This window comes from Pipistrellus kuhlii, unplaced genomic scaffold (genome assembly GCF_014108245.1).
Source record: "Pipistrellus kuhlii isolate mPipKuh1 unplaced genomic scaffold, mPipKuh1.p scaffold_m20_p_11, whole genome shotgun sequence".
Taxonomy (NCBI): Eukaryota; Metazoa; Chordata; class Mammalia; order Chiroptera; family Vespertilionidae; genus Pipistrellus; species Pipistrellus kuhlii.
In genome coordinates, this window is record NW_023425416.1 from 41,512,002 (window position 1) to 41,537,143 (window position 25,142).

Genomic DNA, 25,142 nt, shown 5'->3' on the forward strand with positions numbered 1-25,142 from the left:
TTGGCTTCTCTGCTGCGCCTGGAGCAGAAGGGCAAGGAAGGCCTATTGCACAAATTTTCATGCAACAGGCCTCTAGTGTGTGTGTATATATATATATATATATATATATATATATATATATATATATAAAAGCCAAGGCACCGGAATGCCAGAATGGCTGGAATGACTGGAACAAGTGGACAACCAGTCTCTATGATGTGTACTGCGGCTGGCCAATAGGCCCAATTTAGGGGGAAAGGGAACCCTCCCACTGATCGGCCCCCCTAACCCCAATCAGGGGCAGGGCCTGCTGGCCAACCTCCCACAATCCCTCTCCCCCCCCCCCCCCCCCCCCAGGTGGCCTTGCCCAATCAGCTCCTATCGGGGCAGGCCAGCAGGACCCCCACTCATGCACGAATTTGTGCACTGGGCCTCTAGTATCTAATAAAACAAGGAAAAAAGATGATGTGTTTGTGTCTTCCTCTTAAGATCTGGGTACTCCTCTTCAAATGCAAATACTTTTTAAAAATATGTTTTTATTGATTTCAGGGAGAGGACGAGAGAGAGAGAAAGAGAAAAATCAATGATAAGAGGAAATCATTGATTGGCTGCCTTCTGTACACTGCCCACTGGGGATAGAGCCCACAACCTGGACATGTGCCATGACGGAAATTGAACTGTGACTTCTTGGTTCATAGGTTGCCACTCAACCTCGGAGCAACACTGACCAATCTTGACTGTCTCCTGACACTCCTGCCTGGTGAGTCCTGTCCTGGGCCCACCAGAACACTTTACAGAACCCCTCCTGGATCTGTTTGGATGCAAGCATCTCAGCATCAGTGATGTAACACCTGAGAGGTCCCAAAGAAGAGTTTAGAGTCCTCCTCATCCAACACCCAGAGACCTGAACTCAGAGAATTGCCTTATATTTGTTTGTTCCCTCCCTTCTTGCTCCACATCTAGACCTTTAGCCCTTTTGATTTGTCTCTGAGACACTCAGAACTCAGACTGAATGATGTGGCTCTCCCTTTCCAGGCAAGGAAATATAGTTAGCTCTTTCTTAAATTGGCATTTAGTGATCTTTATTTCTTACTATTTAACACCCCATAGCTAAGTTTAAGTAGTGACCTGATTAATGTAATTAATACTAAGGTATGAATGACTGGGAGTATTGACATGTCAAAACTTTTATCAAAGAATTGTAGAAAGAAACCAAGATGGTGGCATAGGTAAACCGAGTACTTGCTGCGTCCCACAACCACGTCAAAATTACAACTAAAATATAGAACAACAGTCATTCAGACCACCTGAAATCTGGCTGAATGGACGTTCTACAACTAGAGAATTAAAGAAGAAAGCACACTGAGATTAGTAGGAGGGGCGGAAGCAAGAACGGGCTGTGGCCCTGACCAGAAACTGAATCATGACCTCCTGGTTCACAGTTTGATGCTCTGCCACTGAGCCACACCAGCCGGGCAGTAAGAACTTTTGGAAGTAGAAACCAACATGGTCTTAAAATAAAGAACCAAAAGAGTTGAAAGATAAAATATAGAAAGTGGAGACGGGGGCAGGCAAACATTTGAAAGTAAAGAACCAAGAATTGAAAGATAAAATATAGGAAGTGAAGATGGGGGCAGGCACACATTTGAGACGAGGAAAGGAAAGACGTAGGGAAGGAGATAAATGCTTATGGCAGGGCTATAATCATGAAATTTCAGGATGTGGGGATAAAAGGCAAGTTCTAAAACTTCCCGTGGGGATGAGGGAGAAAAGGAGGTCATACAGAAAGGAACAGAGTATTGGGGAAGAATCTAAGCCACTTTAACACAGAGATATAAAAAATGGAGTGGCATACTCAAAATAGACATTTAATCCTAACTTGTTTCATGGCTCAGAGGTAGAATCTAGGGCTGAAGGGGCAGCTCAGGAATCTTTTATCCAATTCTGGATTTAAAAAACAAAACAAACCAAGGCAATTATTAAGTCCAGGGGTGGAGGAAGAAGAGTACATGAAAGGAAATCTTATTGTAATACACTCCTTGGAGCTATAGCTAAATATATTTACACTTCCTAATAAGTGAAAGTAACTGTGGAATTCACCAGAAACTGTGATGCAAGAATGGAGCAGAGAGGATATGTGTGGGTGCAAGGAAAAGGGGGGTCAAGGGGAATGCATGTGGGGGTGAATAGGGTAGTGCTGAAGAAGTTAATCCATCCTCATTTACTATTTATTAAGAAAAATCACGAAGTTGCCAGAAACTTCATTTATATTAAGAGAAATTCAATGTAAAATTAAAATGAGAATATTTTTCAACCATCAGATTGGTGAAACCCCAAAAGTTTGGTAATAGACTCCCTTGGCAAGGTTGTGGGGAAGCAAACACTGTCATACATTGCTAGGAAGGGAAGAAACTGGCCTAACCTCAGTGGAGGACATATATATATCAGAGTTACAAACCAGTGTACCCTGTGAACCAGCAATGCCACTCAAGGGAAATCTATCCTAGAGATAGGATGTCCATGTTTGCAAAATAGCAACTGAGTATTCACTGCAGCTTTTTTTTTGCTTTTTTTTTTGTAAAGGAAATATTGAAAATAATGCAAATGTCCATCTGCTTTTTAAAAAGGAATGAGGATGCTCCACTTACTGAAATGGCATGATTAAATGTTTTCTGAGCTGAAAAAAGCAAGGTGCAGAAGGATCCACATCTGGGGTAATCATCAGTGCTACTCACCACATCTGGCTCTCCGAGCCCAGGGCGTATGGCAAGTTTGCACTTCCCTGCCCCCTGTCAACTGTCAGGTCCACGTGGAATGCTCTGGCCACTGAATGGGACAGAAGTGACCTATGTCACCTCTGGGAAAAAGCCAGTAAGTAGGGGCCAGTGAGTGGTCTGTCATATTCCCTGGCCCCTTGCCATTGTAAGCATGACTCTCCAGGTGGTAGAAACGCTGCAGTTTTGCAACCTGTGTGAAGAGAATGTGGAACAACCCTGAGTGGACATGAAGCATGAATGAGAAAAATGCCACTAAGATGTGTGTGTGTGTGTGTGTGTGTGTGTGTGTGTGTGTGGCGGGGGGGGGGGGGGTCGGGGGGATGACAGGCGTGGTGGCGGCAGAGTTTGCCACCACAAAATATATGCCTTTTTGGGGGGATACTGATTATTTTAAGCTGGTTGTTTTTAAAAAACAAAGAGCTCAGCTGACGTAGTTGAGCGCTGACCTATGAATCACGGGGTCACGGTTCCCCTCCCAGTCAGGGTATATTCCCAGGTTGCGGGCTAGATCCCCAGTAGGAGGTGTGCAAGAGACAGCCAATTAATGATTCTCTCTCATCATTGATGTTTCCATCTGTCTCTCCCTCTCCTTACATTCTGTTAAAAAAAAAAAAAAAAAAAAAAAAAAAAAAAAAAAAGACTCAGGAGGAACCTTTGAGCTTCCTAACTGCCTAAAAGGATCTCCACAGAGGACCTGCCCCGGGAAGGGAGCTATCATCACAGACCCTACAGTTTAATCCGAACCAGGTGTGATAGACAGGGAGGAACCCAGCAAGGTTCATTTCATCCACATCCTCTCTGTGTCCCACTGTTTCAGCGTGGCGCAGCAAACGCTTGTTTACCAAATATTTGCACTCTTCATCTTCCTCTAAATTGCCTCCCTCCCCTTTGAAGTTCCAGACCACAACCCCCACCTCGTTTCTTCTTACCATATAAGCCTCAACTGCCCCTTTGTCCTGGGGCCCCATGTTCATAATTAAATTTGGTTATTTTCTCCTGGGGATCTGGCTCATGTCAATTTGATTATTAGACCAGCCAGGACACCAAAGAGGAAAGGGGGGGTGGGGGGGCCTAGATTTTCCCTCCCCTGCAGATGTTTGGATCGTTATGGCAACTTATCATGATTGATACAGGATATGATACCATCTTCTTTATATTATTAACTAGTGGCCTGGTGCATGAAATCCCTGCACATTAAAAGGGAATTAGAATAAATATTTTAATATTGCTATTTGCCCTTTCTCTATAATAGAAGTGTCAGGGATGAAAGAAAATTAGTAGAATGTATATAAAATCTCCCTCCTGTCAGAGTCTGGGGCCCGCCGAGGGACCTAGAGTCAAATCCCCGCCCACCACCTGCACACACTTTGAAAACATAGGAGACCCAGGCCTGGCCGGCCCCACCCCCACTGGGTGAGACCCAGACCTGGCCAAGACCTTCCAGGTGTGGGGGGGTGCAGTCTCAGGTCCCCCGTCAAGCTCTGCTAGGAGGGGCTGAGGCCTCATGTCCCCCGGCCCAGGCCAGGGCAGGGGGCACACCTTGAGGTCCCCCATAAAGCTCAGCCCCTCTCCTTCTTCCCCCTTCCCTTGCAACATCATGTCAGAGCTGAGCAGGGACGCATGCAAGCACTGTCGCATCCCCAGCCAGGGAAGCAGGCAGCTTCACCTCAGCGCTGGGTGGGGACACACCCACAGACTGGCTCACCATAAAGGACAAATTAGCATATTACCTCTTTATATGTATAGATTTTTTTTTTTTAGAGAGAGAGAGAGAGAGACTCTCTCCTTCCAGGGAGCACACACAGAGAGAAAGAGAGAAAGATCAATTTGTTGTTCCACTTATTGACACATTCATTGGTTGGTTCTTTTTTTTCTTTTTTTCTTTTTTTTAATATATTTTTATTGATTCCAGAGAGGAAGGGAGAGGGAGAGAGATGGAAACATCAATGATGAAAGAGAATCATTTATCGGCTGCCTCCTGCACACCCTCTTCTGGGGTTCAAGCCCACAGCCTGGGCATGTGCCCTGACCAGAATTGAACCTGGGACACTTGTCCTGATGTGTCTATCCACTGAGCCAAGCCAGCCAAGGCTCATGGGTTGATTCTTACAAGTATATGTGTTCTGATCCAGCATTAAACCAATAACCTTGAAGTGTCAGGATGATGCTCTAACTAACTGAGCTACTCACTCAGGGCTTATACCATCGTTCATATACATATATATAAAGAAAAAGGCAGAAGTAAATATATAGTGCTATTTTCTTGCATATAAGTATACACAGAAAATTAATAACAATGGTTACCTGAAAAAGGTGGCAACATTATAGAAAAGATGCTCTTTACTGTTTGTATGTTTTATTTTAGAGCCATATGTATTACATATTCAAAAATGCTAATTCAAAAATAAATGGTAGCACAAGAACATTATGTAAAAATATGGAAGAAAATATCAGATGAAATAAATAAAGCAGATACTTCTAGGTAGTGAAATCTAGAAAGGAGGATTGTTATCTCCATTTAATATCATTCACCACTATACAATTTTAAAACTATTTTGATTTTTTTTTAATTAAGAGAAAACCCACAGAGAGTGGCCAACCTCCTGTCTTATGAAGACATTTCACGAGGGCTAAACTTTATCCAACTCTGTCTCGCATGAGGAAGTGACATGCTTTCTAAATTCCTCCAACCTGCCAATCTTTCACAGATTGAATCAGTTTTCTTAAAGTTATGGAAAACTGCGACCAGTCTTGAATACTGTTTAGCACAAAATTCCACCCAAGGGCTGGTATCTGATTTCACAGGCTAACCAAGAGGAAAACCAGAAAAGCCACAGATATTTTTGTTTTTGCCAAGACAGGCAAGTTCTGCTTTAAAATACCCTCTGTCCACCACCACCACCACCACCACCTGCCTGCTGTCCACGTCAGAAATCTGGAAGTCATCCTTAACGCTCCCCTCTCCCCGACCCCTTCACATGTCAGATCCCATAGGTTCCGCCTGGAATTGGTCTCCTCCCTAACCCTGCTGCCTGGATCACTGCAACCAACACCTTCTCTAACTGTGCTCGTTGCTTCCCGTTTTGTACCTCCCAGGACACTTCCTTTGCTGCCGCTCCAGTGATCTTGTAAAAGACAAATATGACCACATCATGTATCACTTTAAACACTTTATGATTCCCCCACTGCCTTAGAAATAAAACTCCAACTGCTGTAACAGAACCTCCATCATCTAGTCCCTGTCCACCTGTCTGCCTCATTTATCTTTACAGCTTGCTCTATCCTCCAACGTACTGAACTTTCTCAGAGGGACCAATGGCTATTTTTCTTTTGCCCCCAAGCCTTCATGCGTGGTGTTTCTATCCGCCTCAGGCACTCTTCCTCCGTTTGCTTCCCACTCAGCCTTCAGCTCAGACATCCTTCTTCCAGAAGGTCTTACCTGACACCCTGGGTCCAGGTGGGTAGCCCTCCTCTCTGTTCCTGGAGCTCCCTGTCTCTGATCAGAGCAACACCAGTCTGGGCTCTGTGGAAGATACTTGTTTCTTTATCTGACCTCCTTTCTGTAAACTGTAAACTTTATCTCTTTTCTTCAACATTGTATTGTCAGCTCTGGGCTCATGGTAGGGATTCAGAGAATACCTGCTGAATAAGCAAATGAACAAGACAGAAATCTAGAATCAAGTTCAGGTTGACATTTGATTTTTAATCAAGTAGAAACTGAATAAATATCTCTGCCTTTCTCTGGTCAGGAACAATACAAAGCCTGGTAACTTCATCTTTAAAACTCCCAGTCTCCAAGTGACCCAAGTGCTTGGCTAAGAGCTGGCTGCCAGACTAAAGGTAGCTTATAGAAGTATTATAGAAGTATAGAAGTATGTTCTTTTATTTTTTTTAATATATTTTATTGATTTTTTTTTTACAGAGAGGAAGGGAGAGGGACAGTCAGAAATGATGAGAGAAAAACACCAATCAGCTGCCTCCTAACCTCACCCCACCCTGGGGACGTGCCCACAACCAAGGTACACACCCCTGACCGGAATCGAACCTGGGACCCTTCAGTCTTCAGGCCGATGCCCCATCCACTGGGCCAAAAGGGTCAGGGTGGTAGTATTTCTTTCACAAATTGAATCCTCACACCATCCCAATATAAAGGACTGGTGAAAGGAACAGTTGGTGGATAAAGGCTAGTACACAAACCCCTTTTCATTTAATAAGCTTTGATATGAACAGATTACAATTGACACCTGCCTCTGCTAAGTGTCTGGGGCTCTATTTGGTTCCTGCAAGCAGCCAAACTGCCTTTCATCCATTATGTCTCTAATCCCCAAGGAAGTGAGATGAAATCCCACGTATGTTTCTAGAATGAAGCATTGTTTTCTTCAGCCAAAAATCTGTAATTCCTCATTAGACTGTCAATAGCAATACTGAAGATGGGCAATTTCATTTGAAGCCAGTTGTACCAAGAACAAATGTCACCACTGGGGATCGTACGGGGTAATTAGGAAGCAAAGTGGTGACATATGTACTACGAGGACAGCGTGGCTAAAATGTTTCTCTAGGGTGGCCCAAGGGTAAGTCTTACCTGGAGTTAGAGGAATGCATCTAACCAACACCGGCCTGTGAAAAAGGTTTCAGCGCCACAGAGAAATGAGAAATAGACTTTGTGGGAGAGTTTTCTGAAAGCTACATGTATTCTTTTTATTTTTTAATTTTGAGTTTTCATTACGTGCGTTCAATTTTTTTTTTTGTATTGGCTGACATTTCTAACATGAAATAAAGTTAGAATGGGAGCAAGTAACAAAACAATGTGTATGCATAAGAAATTAGTAACGAGTTCCTCAAGAAACTGGAGAGCTACTGGAAAAGGAGGGAGAGAGAATTTCCTTTTAGTTTTTAAAAAATGTGAATGTATTAATTCGTCAAAAAACAAATTAAATTAAAATGAATGAGATGAATTAAATGAAATAAAGTTGAAATGAAATAGGAATCGTATACAGCAATAGTTTATGTCCTAACATGGAAAAAAAAATTGGTAATTCTATGTCAGACTTGAAAACAAGTACAAACATTTTTCATCTATAAAATTCCAAGGTCTGGGAACTATTTCAAATTTTTTTTTCTTCCAATAAGCCAATATTAATTGTCTTCTCATTCCTGCTAAAGAAGGCCCATGTGTTGGTTTGTCTGGTAATGTTGACTTTGACCATTTGGTTAAGGTGATGTTAGCCAGTTTTCTCTAAAAATTCTCTCTTACTCTTTTATCCTTGTAAATAATTTGTGTGGAGAGTTTGAGGCTAGGTAAATATCCTTATCAAACTTTCATCACTATTCTGAGCAACCACTGACTGTATAGCACCTTTATTCCTTCCATCACAGGCCCCTACAATTTCATCTGGTCTACCTGCATCTCTGACTGAAATTCTCCTCTCCTTTCGCCTATCTGGTTGTTATATTAATCTTTGTTGTTGTTTTCTTTGTTTGTTTGTTTGAACCCTCACCCAAGGATATTTTTTCCAATGATTTCTTAGAGAGAATGGGCCACAGGAAGAAGAGGGGCAGAGAGCGAGAAATATCTAAACATCTACATAGGACACATGGGTTGGTTGCCTCCTCAGTGAGCCCCAACCAGGGCCAGGCATCAAACTCACAACCCTTAGATCTGCAGGCCGATGCTCTAACCACTGCACAAACCAGCTAGGGCCGTATTAATCTTTGTAACCAGTCTGCAAAACAAATGACTACTTACTCTGTGTATAATGTGTTGTGTATAACAGGTGACGATACCAGCTGGTCAGTAAACCCCATACAATGAGTGGTGTTGTATAGGTATATCCACAGAATAGTCATGTAGCACATTATCACGCATGTGCAGTGGCAACATTGGGGAACAGGAGTTTCCATATGAGGGATATAAATCTTCCAGGCAAAGGCTAAAATTGAATCAGCTACTTGCAGTAAATCTTCACAGTGTATACTCTTCAAGCACATAAGGTCATTATTTAACTTATACCCATATTGTAACACGCAGGAAATAGAAAAAAAAATGAATAAAGCTTGAATAGTCCATTTTCCCCACCCTCCCTGCTTAGGTTTGTCTTCCCATTAGTGCAAATAATTGAGAGCAAAATCATCTGTGAGAGAGGACAGAATGGATCTCTCTCTCATCCACTCTACGTGTTTCTCTGAGTAAATATCCTAAGTAACCTATTGTAGATACTTCTTTCATACGATGTAGAGGTGAAAACAAAAATAAATTAGTCCTCTGGGCATCCAATGAGTAGGCCTCGTCTTTTTCTAGGTACTGGAGTATTTGTTTCTTCAGCCAGCCTCTACCGGTATTTTAATTCCCTGGTTCTCAATTATGACTGCCTTTTGCAATCACCTCTTGAATTAAAAATAAAAAATAAAAAAAAATCTGATGTTTGTATCTCATCCTGGGAGAGTCTGACGCCCTTGGCCTGAGGTGGTGCCTTGGCCTGGGTGTTTTTTAAACAAATCCAGAGACTGGTAAGCAGCAGAGTTAGAGAAACACCAGTTTAAACCACTCGGAATGAATACTTTTGTAGGAAGGAAGGGGTTCGGGAGAGTCTCACAACCAACTTAAAGAGAAAAGGCAAGTTCTGCAGAGCAAGTGGGTGCGGCCCTCTCTCTGGCCTTTAACGGCCACACTGAAGTGCAGGTTCCGTCCAGCCAGGTCCCGAAGGCCTCAGAAGTTTTAAAATTCACTGGGAAGTTCAGGGGTGCCAGGCTGTCTTGCTTGTAACAAGTGCGGCAGAGGCTGAAAAGACAGGTGTGGGCGTCGCTTCCCGCTTGGGGATCCGGCGCTAGGGTAGCGGGTCACTGCGGGGAACCGAGCCCGACCAGCTCCGCCGGGTGGAGCGCCGCCTCCGTGGCCGAAAGCTCAAGCCCTTGCGCAACTGCCGGCGGGAGGCACGTGGTGCGGTGGGCGGGGCCTCCCCGCAAGGCTCGCTATGGACTACAAGTCCCGGCATGCCTCTGGCACGGGTGGGGCGGGGCGGAGAGGGCAGCCCAGTCCAGGCGTGCGCAGTGGTTCTCGGGAGTGGCGGGGCGGGTCCACCCGGGCTGCCCGCTGTAGCCCGGGGTTCCCGGGTGGGGGGTGGCCACGGCCATTGGCGGAGAAGCGGGAGGGGCGTGGTCCTCGGGAGCTGCCGCCGCAGGTCAGGCTGCACGGGCGGGCGGAGGCCAGCGGCAGACTGGAAAGGCACGCGTCCGGTTGCTGCGTTTCTGTCCCGTCATGGCAACGTCGCCCCTGAAAGTGTGCATCGTGGGCTCGGGGAACTGGTGAGCGGCGGTGGGCTGACGCCACGGGATCCGCCTTCAGGAAGCCCCGCTCCCGGGCGTGCGAGGCTAGGGCCGCGCGTCCCCGCAGCGGCGTGGGCACCGCGCACCGCGCGCAGGCAGGCGGGGCGGGCGGCCGGCCTCAGGGCCGGGCTGGGTACCGCGCACCCGGGGAGGCCGAGGCGAGGCACTCGCCCCGGAGGCTCTGGGCTCGCGCGTCCTCGGGGAGCAGCGCGGAGAGCGGGATGGCGCGCCCGCAGACACCTGTCTGCGCTCCTGTCACCGCGCGCGGGGGGCGCAGCGAGGCCACCTGCTCTCCACGCCTGGGTGTCCTGCGCAACAGCCTCATAAGGGCGTTCTCCGTTCTCCGTTCTCGGCGGATCGCCCAGGTGGAGGAGTGGAAGGAGGCTCCAATAATCTTCCTATAGCTTTGGTGATCGGGGAGAAAAAGGTAGAGAAGGCTAAAAGGCGCTTGCTATCCTGGTTTCTGGCGGGGCGGCACTGCCCTTCAAAGTGCGAGTCTAGCCCCCCGTCGCTGTTGCGTGTCGTATCTTAGTAGCGTTGGGTCAGGAAGAAAACCCAACTTCCAACACAGACCTGGCTCCCAGAATAATCCAGGGGCATAGAGAATTATTCTCTGGGGGGATGTTTCCCATGCTTTGCGTCTCTGCGAGGCTTTATTTGACTTTTAACATTTACACAGCACTTTCTGCCAAACAGTCTTGTAAGCATTCTATAATGTCTGCTCCCTGTTAGTTCCCTTTATCAATCTTACACAATGTGATTCTCTGGTGAGCTGGGGGAGGGGGCAACGTGTAGGATAAAATCTGATCTTTTCGATCTCGCTTCTGTTGCCGAGCACTATTTTTCCCTCCCGCATCTGAGGGACGGGGATAGAATCTTCAGAGTGACATTCATCCAGTGTTTTTTGTGTCCCTGTGGTCTGACACTCATCACAGTTAGGGCTTCTAGGAGCGTGGTGGCAATTCCTATTACTGCCTACTTCTTGGAGGAAACGTTAACTGGTTCTTTACCTTTTCCTTCAAGTCCAGGTGGCCCTCTGACCTATGGCCCCAAGGCATGATTGTTTATCTGTTTCTACTCCTCCCCAATCCAGCACTTGAGAACAGCATTTACCCTAGGGTAGGGGTGTCGAACTCAATCAGAGAAGGGGCCAAAATCTAAAATCCAGCCTAAATCTCGGGCCGAATGGTTTACTGAACAGTCATAAACTGTCATTGTGATGGAAACGCAGCGAAGTGCAGTGATGACAGCGCGGTGTGGGCCACATTGCAAGGCCTGGCGGGACGGATTTGGCCCGCGGGCCTTGTGTTTGACACATGTGCCTTAGGGTCTGGCGTATGCTAAGTAAATACGGAGTGTCTGAAAATGGATTTTTTTAAATACGTGTTTTTAAAACTAACTTTTAAAATGTAATTATACTTGATTAGGTAATATATTCACGTGTTTAAAACCCAAAAGAAAAAAAAAAAAAAAAAAAAACCTCACAAACAAACACCCTGTACCATCTCCCACCCACACTTGTGCCCCAAGGACCTTCTGGAGGAAAACGGGTGTTACCTGTTTCTTCCATCCTTTCTGGAGGAATTCCATCGCCTGCAAATGAATGTTTACATATATTCCTTTCCCTCTGTGCCCTGCAAACACTAGGATATGAATGCGCTTTTCTGTTAAAAATAGTGTCTTCACAACATTGAATGGAGTTGGTACCCATCCACGGCAGAGCTTCATTTGGTCTCTCAGTCCGGCTTTCCCAGTTTCGATCCCCAAGGTCACTCGAGTGAGATGTCAGCTGCCCTGTTGGCCATGGCACTGGCAAAGCACCCACTTAGCGGGTGTCCTTTTAACATGAGGCTCCTCTTCTGTGAGAGGACCCAGAGCCACAGGTGGCAGCACCTTTCCCCTGTTTGCCCTGTGCAGGGGAAGTGGCACCGCTTTGCCCCGCTGGGTTTGGGCCTGGATCAGGAGTGGTGAGGTGAACCTCCTGCCCCCTCTGCTGGGATTTGGCTGCCTTCCCCCAGTTTCACTCTGTACTTGCCTTTTCTTGGCCCACGCCGGCCCAGGGAGTTGGAGCAAAACTTGGCCTGTGACACTGGAGCAGAGCAATTGAGAAATGTGCCGTGCCGATGGTTTGGGCTGGCTGCCTGGCCCCAGGAACTAGGGATCAGATGGGAACAGTTGTTGGCTTCCTTGCCACGGCTCTGGGTTCAGAGCCACCCCAGTCCTAGAGAGAGGATCACCGCCTGCTTCGCCAGAGATTCAAGAACTTGGGAGCTCGTTGCGTATTCTGCTCTGGTCCGTAGACGTTTGAGGGTTTGGCCTGTATAGTAGGTATTGGGGGCCTTTCCAGGGATACAGGCACAGCTAGACACAATCCCTGCCATTAAGAACTTGGCTTCAGACTTGAGATAGATAGAAACTCGGAAGGTAAATTAAAAATAAATAGAAAGAGGAATGAAATATCTGTCACGGGATTAGGTGTGACCATTAGAACAGTGTTTCTCAAAATGGGATCCAAAAGCCACTTGCATCAGCATCACCAACTGAAGCTAGACTTGTCCCAGAGGTTGGGGACAGATTTTCCCCTGAGAGACTTTAGCTTTTTGCTCATTTTAAAACAGAGCAGCTCTACCTTCCCAGATGTGGGCTTCTCAGGGATGTGAAGGTGATTGAGCACATGTTCCACTTGGGCCTTTCAAGTAGCTCAGAATGCTTATGTCAGGAGAAGTGTTGTCACACCTAAGCTCCTAGCTCCAAGGTGGCTGCAACCCTCACATTGAGGGTAAGTGATCAATGGCAATATAGACACCAGAAGACTGAATCTAGCTGACTTGCCGGGCGCTTCAGCCAGAAAGGATATATGAGGGGGAAGTACCCGGGTTGTGTAACATGTCCTTGACCTGCCTTTGGCACCTCCTTTCCTCTAAGTCAGGGAGGAGGCTGGAGGTTGGCCCTCAGGCACCCACCCCAGCTCAGCCCTGCTGTGCTGCATGCCACAGGGAATGCTGGAAGCTGCTTCCTTAACCTGTATGGCCCTTTTTGGTTCTGGTGACGCAGAAGAAAACAACAAAACGCGCACACGGTGACTCAGAAAAACAATAACAGAAAGAACATACCTGTACACCAAAAAAAAAAAAAAAAAAAAAAAAAGCTTCTTAAGTAACTCCTAAGATGAAACAAAGTTTCTTCATCAGAACCTTGAGAAGGTCTCCCAGACACAGTGCAAGATCCAGTTCTAGAACTGAATTGTCAGGGCTGTGCGTACAGCCACACCTCTGTGCGAGGGAGCGCGTGTCGCAGGCCTGCTTTGGAGGCAAGGTAGAAGAAGGGCCTTTGGTTTCTGTCTTGGCAGCTCTGAGGCCTTGAGCAAACTGCTTCTCTCCAGGAATCATTGCTTAAAGGTTGGTACTACCTGCTGTCTAAGATTACGGTTGCGATTAAATGAGATGATCTAGGGAGAGTACAAGGTGAGTAGACCTTAATTAATGCCAGCTACCATTAATCATTATGATTATTGATTTCATCATCCTTTGGCCAGCACCATCTTGGGTCATAAAGTGCACCAGTTGGGGTTTGGCCAAGGAGCAGAGGCAGAGCTGGGAGAGAAGGCAGAGCACCCCTGGTATGCAGCTGGGGTTGTTTATCTCTTAGCAGCCTGAGGCCTGAGACTGAAGGTCGGGGAGAGGTCTGGCTTGCTTTGCATTGGTGACTCAAGGGCGCTGTGTGTGACTCATCTTTTGTGGTCTGCTGGAACCTTTGAGGGCCGTACTGCTCTCTGCCCACCTTTGTCACCTCCTTGCCTGTACTACTGTTTCCGTCCCTATTCTCACTACACTGCCACACGGAGAGCCCAGAAGCAGTCTGAGCGGCTGTCCATTAGCTCCTCTGAGGTCAGAAATAATCCCTTCTCTGTGGACACTGGTAGCACGGACCCACTTCTGCTTTGGAAGCTGGAGTTTAAGCACAGGATGGGTGACAGCTGAACGTGGCAAAGATTCAGAGTCCCCTCTGACCAGCTTGTGGAGAAAGTTTGTGCAGTTAGAAAACAACAGCAAACTGTTACAGAATCACCCGTTTGAATTCGGATAGACAGAAAGGCTTTCTGCATCGCCTTCTCCCCTTCTTTATGCCAAGTTGTCCACATGGTTCCTCTTTCCCCCCCGTGTTTTCTCCCTTTGATTTGAAGCTTAGGAAGCTTCCCTATCCAGAGATCAAATAAGCATGCACCAAGAGGAATCTATTTGAAAAATGCTCCATGTCTCACAATCGTATCGGACACCCGGGCATTTGATTATGCTTGAAAAGTCATTTAACGGCCAAGAATTACACAACATGCTAGCAGTGGTTCTTCCCCAGGCGGTGAGATTATACATAATTGCTTTTTCTTCTTTCATGTATTGCTTTTATGAGCAAAACCATGTAATGTTACTTAAACCAAATCTGACCCCTCTGTGTCCTTTAGCTCCACGGTTGGGATCAGCTCTTGGGGAGACCTGGCCTGGAGCGGGGAACATCGGGCATTCGGAACCCTTGTCATTCTCTTTGCTAAAAGGAGGGCGGAACTGTTGGTTGAGTCTTTTCTGCCCAGAAAGAGCCTGCACCCTGTGAAGCAGTGTGGCCACCAGAGTTCTGTCCGGTTTGGGCCTGACTTGACAGGTGGCCATTCCATGGGTGATGCAGCGCCTCTCCCAGCCTGATTAAAATATTATACCTTTTTATTTTTTTAAATATATATCTTTTAATTGATTTTCTACAGAGAGAAAGGAAGAGGGATAGAGAGTTAGAAACATTGATGAGAGAGAAACAGCGATCAGCTGCCTCCTACACATTCCCTCCTGGAGATGTGCCCACAACCAAGGTACATGCCCTTGACCGGAATCAAACCTGGGACCCTGGAGTCCACAGGCCAACGCTCCATCCACTGAGCCAAACCGGGCAGGGCTCCTTTTTATTTTAATTTTTTAAATATGTTTTTATTGATTTCAGAGAAGAAGGGAGAGGCAGAGAGAGAGAGAGAGAGAGAGAGAGAGAGAGAGAGAAGCAGCGATGAGACAGAATCATTGATCAGCCGCCTCCTACACATGTACAAGGTAACAACAACAACCAGTAGAATGAAAACAAAACAGTGCGGCAGAATTCTTGCCAAGCACCACTCCCTGACAAGGCCCGAGTCTGAGGCCGCCTCATACTTTGTGAAGAAGGGAAATTAGCACATGTTGGAGGATGGTAACCACAGAGTCACACTCGAGACATTCTACACTCTTAGAAGGGTGACATGTTGGAAGCCGCCCATTGCCTTCACTAGCAGAGAGGTGTGGACAAGGAACCCGGAAGGCTGGTCAACCTTGAAGCTCTGAAAGGTCTGAGCCAACCACCCACTATTTAGTTGAGACAATAGTAGCTAACACAACTTCCATCTTTTAGTTTTATGTAAATCCTTGCTAATTGGCTATTATTGGAATTGCCTGCCTAAGGGCTATGGGTATATCCCACAATTTGAATAAAAGGGATAGCAATGCTGGAGTGGGGTGGAGTCCTTCCTCTTGAGCTGGGCTCCTGCCTGGCCCCCCAATACTTCCAAATTAATATTTTCTAGTCTCTTTCATGGAGAAACCCTTCCTTTGTGGCCATGGGACCTCAACCATGACCAAGCTACACACACTGCCCTCAGAGGCTGCAGTCGGCACTTTTGTTTTAAGCTGAGTTCCAATGCATCTGTGTACTTTTTGGACTGGCCCTCTGCAGGCCAGTCACTTTCCTGAGAACAGGATCTGCCACTGTAAGTAGACCCCAGTCCTTCCAACATACTCGGGTTCCTCCAGAACATTCCCTTTGCTGTGTTTGCTCCTGCTTCTTCCAGTTGTAGTAACAGTGCCATTTCAGAGCTAAAAAAGGAATATACTCTTTTATAAGTAGCCTTATAGAGGTATAATGCTTATATCAAAACATTGGTCATGTTTCATGTATATCATTTGATGGATTTGAAGATGGGAAACCATCAGCACAGTTGTGATTCTTGGCTTGGCCGGGCTCAGCCATGTGTCTGCGGTTAGTGAGTGTTGGGTGGGAGCTCTGCGTTGCCTGCTCTGCCCATTCCTACTTCATGAAGCCTTTTCTGTTTCCCATCAGAGGCATAGTCTTCCTCAACACGATCCCCATGCCTTCCCCCGTACCCCAGCTGGGGTCTGTCCATCAGGGTCCTCCCAACAGAAGGCCCAGCACGGGAAACCTCTTATGGGTTAACATGAGTTGCAGTTGATTGCGTCCTGTGAGCTGAAGTCTATTACAGGTTTACCTGTCTAACCACATGTCCCTCCATTTCCCTTCACCTCTTGTCCCACACAGAACTGGGAATTCCTTCTACCTTATATATCTCTGAGTGACTGGTAAGCCTTTGAGAGCAAAAGCATTGCCTTTTCTCTGTTGTAGCACCAGTGCCTCAGACAGAAGGTACTCAGTAAGTATTCGATAACTGAGATAAATGAGTGAGTGAGGTTATTGAGGAGACTAGGGAGGAGACAGCATGAGGTCCTACTGGCCTCACATGAGTGTGTGTATGTGTGTGTGTGTGTGTGTGTGTGTGTATAGATATAGATATAGATATAGATATAGATATAGATATAGATATAGATATATTATAAATAATATAACTGGCGTTTCCCTGACTTCCGTCCTGTCCTCGGATGCCCCATCACACCCCAAAGGATGCACAGGCATGGTCTGGTGGTCTTAGTTCTTAATAGTTATAATGTTCACCTAAATTTTTCCAACTTAGTCATTTCAGCGGATGCTACAGGTTTGCCTCTGGTTGTAAATAAGTGCTTGGCTTCCCCACCAGGGGGCTGAAAAGGGAGTGTACTCCAGTAAGATCATAGGGAAGGGTTCTGTGGTTTGGTTTATTTTCCCACTTGATTTATTTGACTTGGATTCTTAATGTCTTAGAGTCGTTGCGCCCCCCCTCCCCCCCTAATTTGCTCAATTTCCCAGAATCATGCTTCCTCTCTTGTTGATCTTGTGTGAGTTACTTAATGTCAGGGAACCCTGAGTCTGAGCTGCGATCTTTTCTTTTTCTTTTTTCTTTTCTTTTTCTTTTTTTTAATTACATACATGTTATTTTCAGAACTTGAATGTCAAGAGCAAAACTCTGGCTATTAAATAATAACAACAATGCCAATGCAAAACAACAAAATGAGAAATCAGAATTATGGACATATTAATATTTTTAGCTACTAAATGAATCTCTTTTGTTGCTGGTATAGATTTACTCAGAGTCCTTGGACTTGCTGCAGACGACTGAAAGCTAACAGATGCTAGCATGAGCAGGAACATGATTAAAGAAGTAGCTTCCACTTCAGTCTTTAATTTCTTCAGATGACTCCATGTTGGCACCTCAGTCCCTTGCGTAGCTTTCAGTTTTCTTCTCCCACTTTGCTGTCGTCTGGGCAAGTCTCAGTCGTTTTGGGTGAAGGGACACAGGAGCTTCTCTGAGTCCATTGTGATGATGGACATAACACTCTGGCACCCGATTTGGCTGCAGTGCTCCTTCTTTCCTTTCATTTTGAACCCAGGGTTCAACCCCACAACACTCCGGGCCTGGATGCTCCAGGCCTGGATGTTGCTCCAGGCCTGGCTGTTCAGAGCCTGGCTGCTCAGAGCATGGCTGCTCTGGCCTGGCTGCTGCTGCTGAGCTACGATCTTGCTGTGAGGAAGTGAGCAGCTATTTCCAAGATGAGAATAAAGGTAGGAGTGATGGTGAGGAGATTCTCGGCCTCTTTTTTACAAAGTGTCAGGAGGAGAATTGGATCGATGGGTATTTAGCGAATAAACTATCCTTCTGGCATAAAATAAGGATTTTACTGGTAAAGCCTCAGAACTTTGCTATTGATACTTTTCTTTTGTGAGGGAGGAGGCACCAACGTTCTAGATCATTCAGCAGAGCTGCTATTCTCAGTCCCTGGCTGCTCACATCAGTCCCTGGGAAGCTCTAAGAACTGCTGATGACTGATTCCACTCCAGAGGAACCGATTTCGTTGGCCTGGGACTCTGGGGATGTCCCAGGCAATTCTTTTTTTTTTTTTTTTTTTTTTTTAATATTTTTTTTTGTTTTTTTTACAGAGAGGAAGGGAGAGGGATAGAGAGCTAGAAACGTCAATGAGAGAGAAACATTGACCAGCTGCCTTTTGCACACCCCCTACCGGGGATGTGCCCGCAACCAATGTACCTGCCCCTGACCGGAATCGAACCTGGGACCTTTCAGTCTGCAGGCCGACGCTCTACCACTGAGCCAAACCGGTTTCGGGTCCAGGCAATTCTAATGGGCAGCCAAAGTTGAGAACCACTGACTTAGCTTATCCATTCTATCTCAGGAATGGGAAAACCTAATCTACACTAATAAAAGAGAAAGATGCAAATTGACCATACCTTCACAACGCCCACCAGCCAATGAGGAGTGAGTATGCAAATTAACCCAGCAAAGATGGTGGGTTAGTTTGCATATACAGGCGCCAAGTGGCAGGGGATGTTCCACACCACAGCAGCAGCTCCACACCAACTCTGAACAGTGTGAGAAGGTGGAAAGGTTGCTCCAGACTGGAGGGAAGGTGGTACCGGCAGCCAGGGGAAGGAAGGCCCATTCTTGCATGAATCTTCGTGCATTGGGCCTCTAGTATAGAGATGATTATTTGAATTTTTCTGGTTATTAAAACACAAAGGTTTATGTATGCTTGGATGAATTAGAGTTGGGTTAGAATAACATGTTTATTGGAGAGTAAGGATAAAGATCTCCAGTATGTTCCTCTTGTCTGCTTAGGCCCCGCCCACATCTGATATTACCCATTCCTTCATCCCACCAAATTGTCTCCAGAATTGACTGTCATTTAAGATTGCAAAAACAGGAATGCAACATTTCCTAGTTTTCAAATTTCTTCTAAGTTCCTCCGATTTGATTGATCACAGATATTTTCTGTTATTAAATGGGCTCATTACACAGTGTATTGTCATCTTTCTCTTTTATTAGTGTAGATTAGGTTTTCCCATTCCTGAGAGAGAATGGATAAGCTAAGCCAGTGGTTCTCAACTTTGGCTGCCCATTAGAATTGCCTGGACCCGAAACCGGTTTGGCTCAGTGGTAGAGCGTCGGCCTGCAGACTGAAAGGTCCCAGGTTGAAGGAATTTTGTTAACACTTTTTTAATGTATCTGTGATGTAAAATCAGTCCTCTGTTTTCAGAAAATAATTGTGAATTAATTTAGCATAGAATTCTCTCTCTAACAAGAACCATGATTTTACTCAACTGTGGGATATGAAAGCAACAAAAAGTTTTCTTGAGAAAATTAAAGAATTAAACTATAATTTTATACTCTTAAACTGTGTTTCACCAAATTTAGAATTCATCTCAGTTTCTTATTAGAAAAAAGCAATGACCATCCTAACACATGAATTTGCAAAGCGATGTTTACCTTTCTTTCATTTGCTAATCACACCAAGAAACTTGTCTAAGAAACAAACTATTTCTCTTGTTCAAAGTCCTACAGTAGAAGCTTATTGGCCCAACCCTGGACCAATCAGTGGCCCATTTGGCAGATCCTTGGCCCACTGTGCAATGAGCACATTTGTGAGGTGGGCACAGATCCCTGGACCAACCATGAACTCCTCTGTCAGGGTCTCTAGCAGCAGAGCCTTGGCCCTTGTATGGAGGACTGGCATTAACTAGTTGCAGTGCCTTCTCTTCCCTTGTTGGAAAGCCTATGGGGCAACTGGTTCATTACCAGAATGTTTGGTCAATAGAGATGCAGAAGATGGGAGCTCGTTGGGCTGGAGCCAGCTGGATGTCTGCTGGGGGGACCAAACACTCAGGCCTCCAGAAAGTGGGTTCTCACTCTGCTCTTTTTCTGGAATCCTCTCTGGTTCTTATCTTTCCATTATGACTGCCGTTCCCCAGAACATAGCTTAACATCTGGGGGTTGGCCATCCGGAGCTGTCATGGCATCTCTACTCAATGGTATCAGTATCCAGGCTCCTTCTCTTGTTACTTTGCTGCGTGTGATCTTTACTCCTACTGTAAGATCTCCTCCCAGCCCAAGAGGGCTGCTGGAGCTCCAACAATCACATTCTGTCTTCTGGCCACAGAAAGGAGGGGATAAAGAAAAAGACAAAGGGCACTTACAGTAGCTACATTTGTTATTTTTATTCCATCTCTTAGGAGGATTTCTTCTCTCCCTGAGATCCTCTCTTCCAGGATAAGTTGATGCTTACTAGTTTTAAGGGGTGGTGTGTTTTGTTTTTTAATATTTTTTTAAATTAATTTTTTACAGAGAGGAAGGGAGAGAGATAGATAGCTAGAAACGTCGATGAGAGAGAAACATTGATCAGCTGCCTCCTGCACCCCCCGACACACACACACACACACACACACACACCGGGGATGTGCCCGTAACCAATGTACGTGCCCCTGACCGGAATCGAACCTGGGACCTTTTAGTCCCCAGACCGACGCTCTACCACTGAGCCAAACCGGGTTCGGCAGGGGTGGTGCTTTTTGACCTTGTACCTAATTCTGGGGCTTTCCTGATCACAAGGATGGTATTTGCAGGTGAAAACCACTAAGTTTGTTTTTTTTTTAATTTATTTATTGATTAAGGTATCACATACTTGTCCTCATCCCCCCATTTTCATCCTCCACCCCTCCCCACTCATGTCCCCACCCCCCTGAAAACCACTAAGTTTTACATGGCTCGTGGCTGACATTACATCTTGAGTTACACGTTCAGTGCTTGAATCAGAACCAGAATGCGAGGCTTCTGAAGTGGAATCTAATGTATTTTTCTCTTCTGCCCAAGTGAGTTTAATTTTGTTTTCTTTCCCTCTGTTTCTTGTAGGGGTTCTGCTGTTGCAAAAATAATTGGTAACAATGTCAAGAAGCTTCAGAAGTTCTCCTCCACGGTCAAGATGTGGGTTTTTGAAGAAATGGTTGACGGGAGAAAACTGACAGACATCATAAATAACGACCACGAAAATGTGAAATATCTCCCTGGACACAAGCTGCCGGACAATGTGGTAAGGCTGTAGGATGGAAAATACATTTGGTTACGTCGGAAAGCTACGTTTACCTGAATTAACACCTGGGACTTGAGGAAATACAAAAGCCTTTTCCTTCTTCTCCAATTCCTTCCGCCTGCCAAGCTCTTTGCTTGGTCAGATTTTGGTTTTTCTAAACTCTGAAATGGGCTTTGGTTTAGTTTTCCAGGTGCCATAACAAAGGATAATAGATCAGATGGCTTAAACCACAGAATTTTATTTGTTCACAATGCCGAAGGCTTTGAGTCTAAGATCAAGATGTCAGTAGGGTTGGTGTTCCTGAAGTTCTCTCCTTGACCTGTAGGTGGCCACACTTCCTGTGTCTCCACATGGTCTTCCCTCTGTGTTGTCTGTGTCCTAATCATGTTAGGGGGTGGTCGGCAAACTCATTAGTCACCAGTGCCAAATATCAGCAGTACAACGATTGAAATTTCTTTTGAGAGCCAAATGTTTTAAACTTAAACTTCGAATGCCACTTTTTCAAAATAGACTCCCTCTGGCCCTGGTATTTTGTAGAAGAGCCACACTCAAAGGGCCAAAGAGCTTCATGTGGCTCTCGAGCCGCAGTTTGCCAATCACGGTATTAGGGCGTCTCCTAAGGACCTTGTTTTAACCTAATTGCCTCTACAAAGACCCTGTTTCCAAACACAAGTCACATTCCGAGGTACTAGGGTTATGACTTAGGAATCTCGGGGAGACACAATTTGGCTCATAACAGGTTACTGTCTTAGCATTCAAAGTGCAGGTCCCATCAAAGCTGGACTGACAACCTTGCCTTTGGCCGCTCGTGACCCCTGGTATATCCTAATATATCTTTTCTGGGTACGTGGACTTTGATCCACTCCCTAGGACACTTGACCTTGGCCTGTAATTGCAGTCAGGGTCAAGGGCTAAATTACAGAAGACCGGGGGGAGGGGGGGGGGTGGATAGAAAATTGTAAGACTGACAGTTTAAGATTCAAGCTTATTAGGTCTGGGGGGGAAAAATATAGGTTACTTGCATGGCCTCATTCCAGTGACTTGCAGGGGAAGGAAGAAATGAGCATGTGACACCGCTGCTTGTTTGAGTGGAGTTTATGAACTTCTGTTGCCAGGGTCACCCTTTGGTAGCTTTCTGCAATTATTTGAAAACCAGACCCCCGAGGCTGCCTCATTCCTGTGGTTAACTAGCAAAGCTTGTCTCCTTTGTTAACGAAATACCCATCCCTGCATATGTTCACTCACCAAACCTGGCTGAGCAGGCACTGTGCATGCCAAGCCCAGCGTTGGGGGCTGGAGACGGAGAGAGGAGTAAGATGACCTTATGAGTCCGGTAGCGGGGGCAGGTCTGTAACCTGACAAGTGCCGGGAGTTGGGACCGACAGAGTCCTGGCTCGCTGAAGACGGTTGCTTGGCTTTGGGTACAGTGCTCATTCGTGTTAAGCACTATGCTGAGTAGTTCACGGATATTGTCCCATGCTCTCAATAACCCTCTCAGGTTTGGTAAAGAACGGAATTCAACCCAGTAAACTTGAGGACCCAATTGGCTTTGATTAAGCTATTCATGAATTGCATCTAGCATTCCACCTGGCAACGAGAGAGGTACTCAGAGGAGTTGTACAAAATGGGAGGTTTTTATGGGCAGAAAGAAAGTGGGGCAAGAAAGTTAAAAGAGTGGGTTAGCCCAGCAGGAATGGTTCAGTGATTGAATGTCGACCTATAAATCAGGAGGTCACCATTCCATTCTCTGTCAGGGCACATGCCTGGGTTATGGGCTGGATAGGGGGCCTGCAGGAGGCAGCCGATCAATGATTCTCTTTCATCATTGATGTTTCTATATCTCTGTCTCCCTTTCTCTCTGAAATCAATAAAAATATATTTTTAAAATAAAATAAAAGAGTTTATTTCAGGCACAGTCACTGTCCTCTAGGGGAAAGCAGGGGATTTTAGAGCAGCTTACCTCACTAGTGTTGATCAGGTAATTCAGAGTGATTGGTTTAAACAGTCCACTCCCCAGAGAGGCTGAAACTGCAATTAGGTTAGTTATTAATTCTTGTTTTGGTGACCTGGCTTAGCAAAAGCGACTCTGTTATGGCCTGTTGTTTCTTCCTTCCTTCCTTTTTATTCTAACAGGTTGAAATTACGAGTTTTCTTGTTATGCTGAAGATTCTGATTTCATAAGTGAAGAAACCAAGGCTCAGAGAGGTTAATGAACTTGTCAGAGGCCACATAACTAGACCTTGGGTTGGAATTTGATTCCTGGTGGACTGACTCCTGTGCCTGCTGAATCTGTTTACTTCTAACGATGATGATTCTCTATTCTGTGTCACAGAACTAAGGCCAGGCAGCATTTCCCATGGTTATTCTTTTTATAAATTTTTACCGACAGTTGATAGTTAACATTATTTTTTTACTAGAGGCTTGTTGCATGATTTGTGCAATAGGCCTTCCTTCCCCTGGCTGCTGGCATCAGTTTTTCTCCAGCACCTGAAACCCAGACCTTTGCTCCGGCCACAGTGGAGAAGCCAAGCCAGCGAGGCTGGGCTTCTCTGCTCCAGCTGCAGTAGAGAAGCCAGACCTCTTTAGTCTTTGCTCGGGCCGGAGCCTTCAGTCTTCTTTTTGTGTCTGTGTATGCAAATTAACCTGCCATCTTTGTTTAGTTGATTTGCATACTCACTCCTGATTGGCTGGTGGATGTTATAGAGGTATGGAAAATTTGAATATTTCTCTTTTCTTAGTGTAGATTAGTTTCAGGCCCATGGTTATTCTTGATGCTGGTGGTGGGGAGAGAAAGGATCCTTAGGGTTCTGATTTTGGAAGTTAGGTTTGTCCAGGTATCTGATGGAAAGAATTGGAGGGGAGAACTAGCTATTTCCATGGCAGTGCAAAGCCTTCTATGTGCCCATTGGCTTAAACAAGTTAAAGGTCACCTGTGGAGCAAGGGCGTGGCCAATCCACCTAAATTGCAAGGTCGTCCCAGCTCGGGTCCCTTGACCATTCCCTCCTTTAGCTGAAGCAACTGGAAGGCAGAGAGCAAGATGCCCAGAGAAAACAGATCATAATAAGCAGCCTCCCAGGGAGCAGAGTGGGGCAAAGAAGGGCACAGAATGGTGTGGGGGAGCAACAGGGAACAGCCCACAGAGTATTCTGACAACTCCTTTTACAGGTAAGGAAACTGAGACATGGAGAGGCAGGACCCGCCTGGCTTCAGGAGCAAGTTGGGAATGAAGAAGGCAGAGCACAGCCTACACTTGCCTGGACTGTCTGTCCGCACAGAGCTCGTGCTCTGCACATAGTAGGCATCTGATAAAGGGTCTGAGAATGACATCACTTGGTTCGGTACGTTTGGGTAGAGGAGTAACTGTTTCCTCCTCCTCCTCGCCATGGCAGGTTGCCGTCCCGAACCTCCAAGAGGCCGTGCAGGACGCAGACATGCTGGTGTTCGTCATCCCCCACCAGTTCATCCACAGGATCTGCGACGAGATAACGGGGAAAGTGCCCAAGAAAGCACGAGGGATCACGCTCATCAAGGTGATGCCCGAGATGGTGACTGAGGCAGGAAAACGTTGCTAGAAACATCCTGGGAAATGTCGCTTCCTCTCACTTTTATCTGTTGGAGACAAGGAAGTGAAGGGGAGGTGATGGCAGGGGTTTGGTTTTTGTAAAGATGTTCAGAAAGTCATCCAAAACATCCATCCCAGGAGCCTAGCTAAGCTCGGATTTATGGGGAGGCTGCTTTCTCGGGCCGATGTGGGGGTGTCTCCTCCTGGGGGGCCTTGTTGTCAGAAAGAACTTTCCCGACCAGGTCATGGGTCTCGCCCACACTCTGGAAATCACCAGCGGTCTGTATTAGTTCCCACGCCTGGTATTTTCCGTAAAGAGGGAGAATTTAACTAGCAGTCCCCTAATGAATCACTGCCATGGATCCATGGACAGAATTCAGGAGGTCCATTGTCTTAATTGTGGGGGAGAAATTGCATTTTTATTAGTTTGAACCTCTAACTAAAATGAG

General features: G+C 46.0%; 1 protein-coding gene and 1 long non-coding RNA gene across 3 annotated transcripts in view; one reads left to right on the top strand and one right to left on the bottom strand.

Annotated features, from left to right (window-relative positions):
* LOC123652065 overlaps positions 1-15,550 on the bottom strand; it is a 29,677-nt gene extending 14,127 nt beyond the window's left edge. The window contains exons 1-3 of the long non-coding RNA XR_006741147.1: positions 15,352-15,550; positions 13,189-13,192; positions 7,858-7,875 (exon numbers count right to left, since the gene is read on the bottom strand). This is a non-coding gene — a long non-coding RNA (uncharacterized LOC123652065). The remainder of the gene's footprint in view (positions 1-7,857; positions 7,876-13,188; positions 13,193-15,351) is intronic.
* The window catches only part of GPD1L (glycerol-3-phosphate dehydrogenase 1 like), a 31,332-nt gene continuing 16,085 nt past the window's right edge, over positions 9,896-25,142 (top strand). Inside the window, exons 1-3 of one of the 2 annotated variants that reach the window (XM_036431688.1) lie at positions 9,896-10,058; positions 20,953-21,130; positions 24,521-24,661. In XM_036431688.1, the coding sequence (XP_036287581.1) occupies positions 10,012-10,058; positions 20,953-21,130; positions 24,521-24,661 (366 nt within the window). In that variant the 5' untranslated portion in view covers positions 9,896-10,011. Of the gene's footprint in view, positions 10,059-13,454; positions 13,478-20,952; positions 21,131-24,520; positions 24,662-25,142 lie in introns of those variants that run through there. The other variant, XM_036431689.2, reaches the window with a different exon arrangement.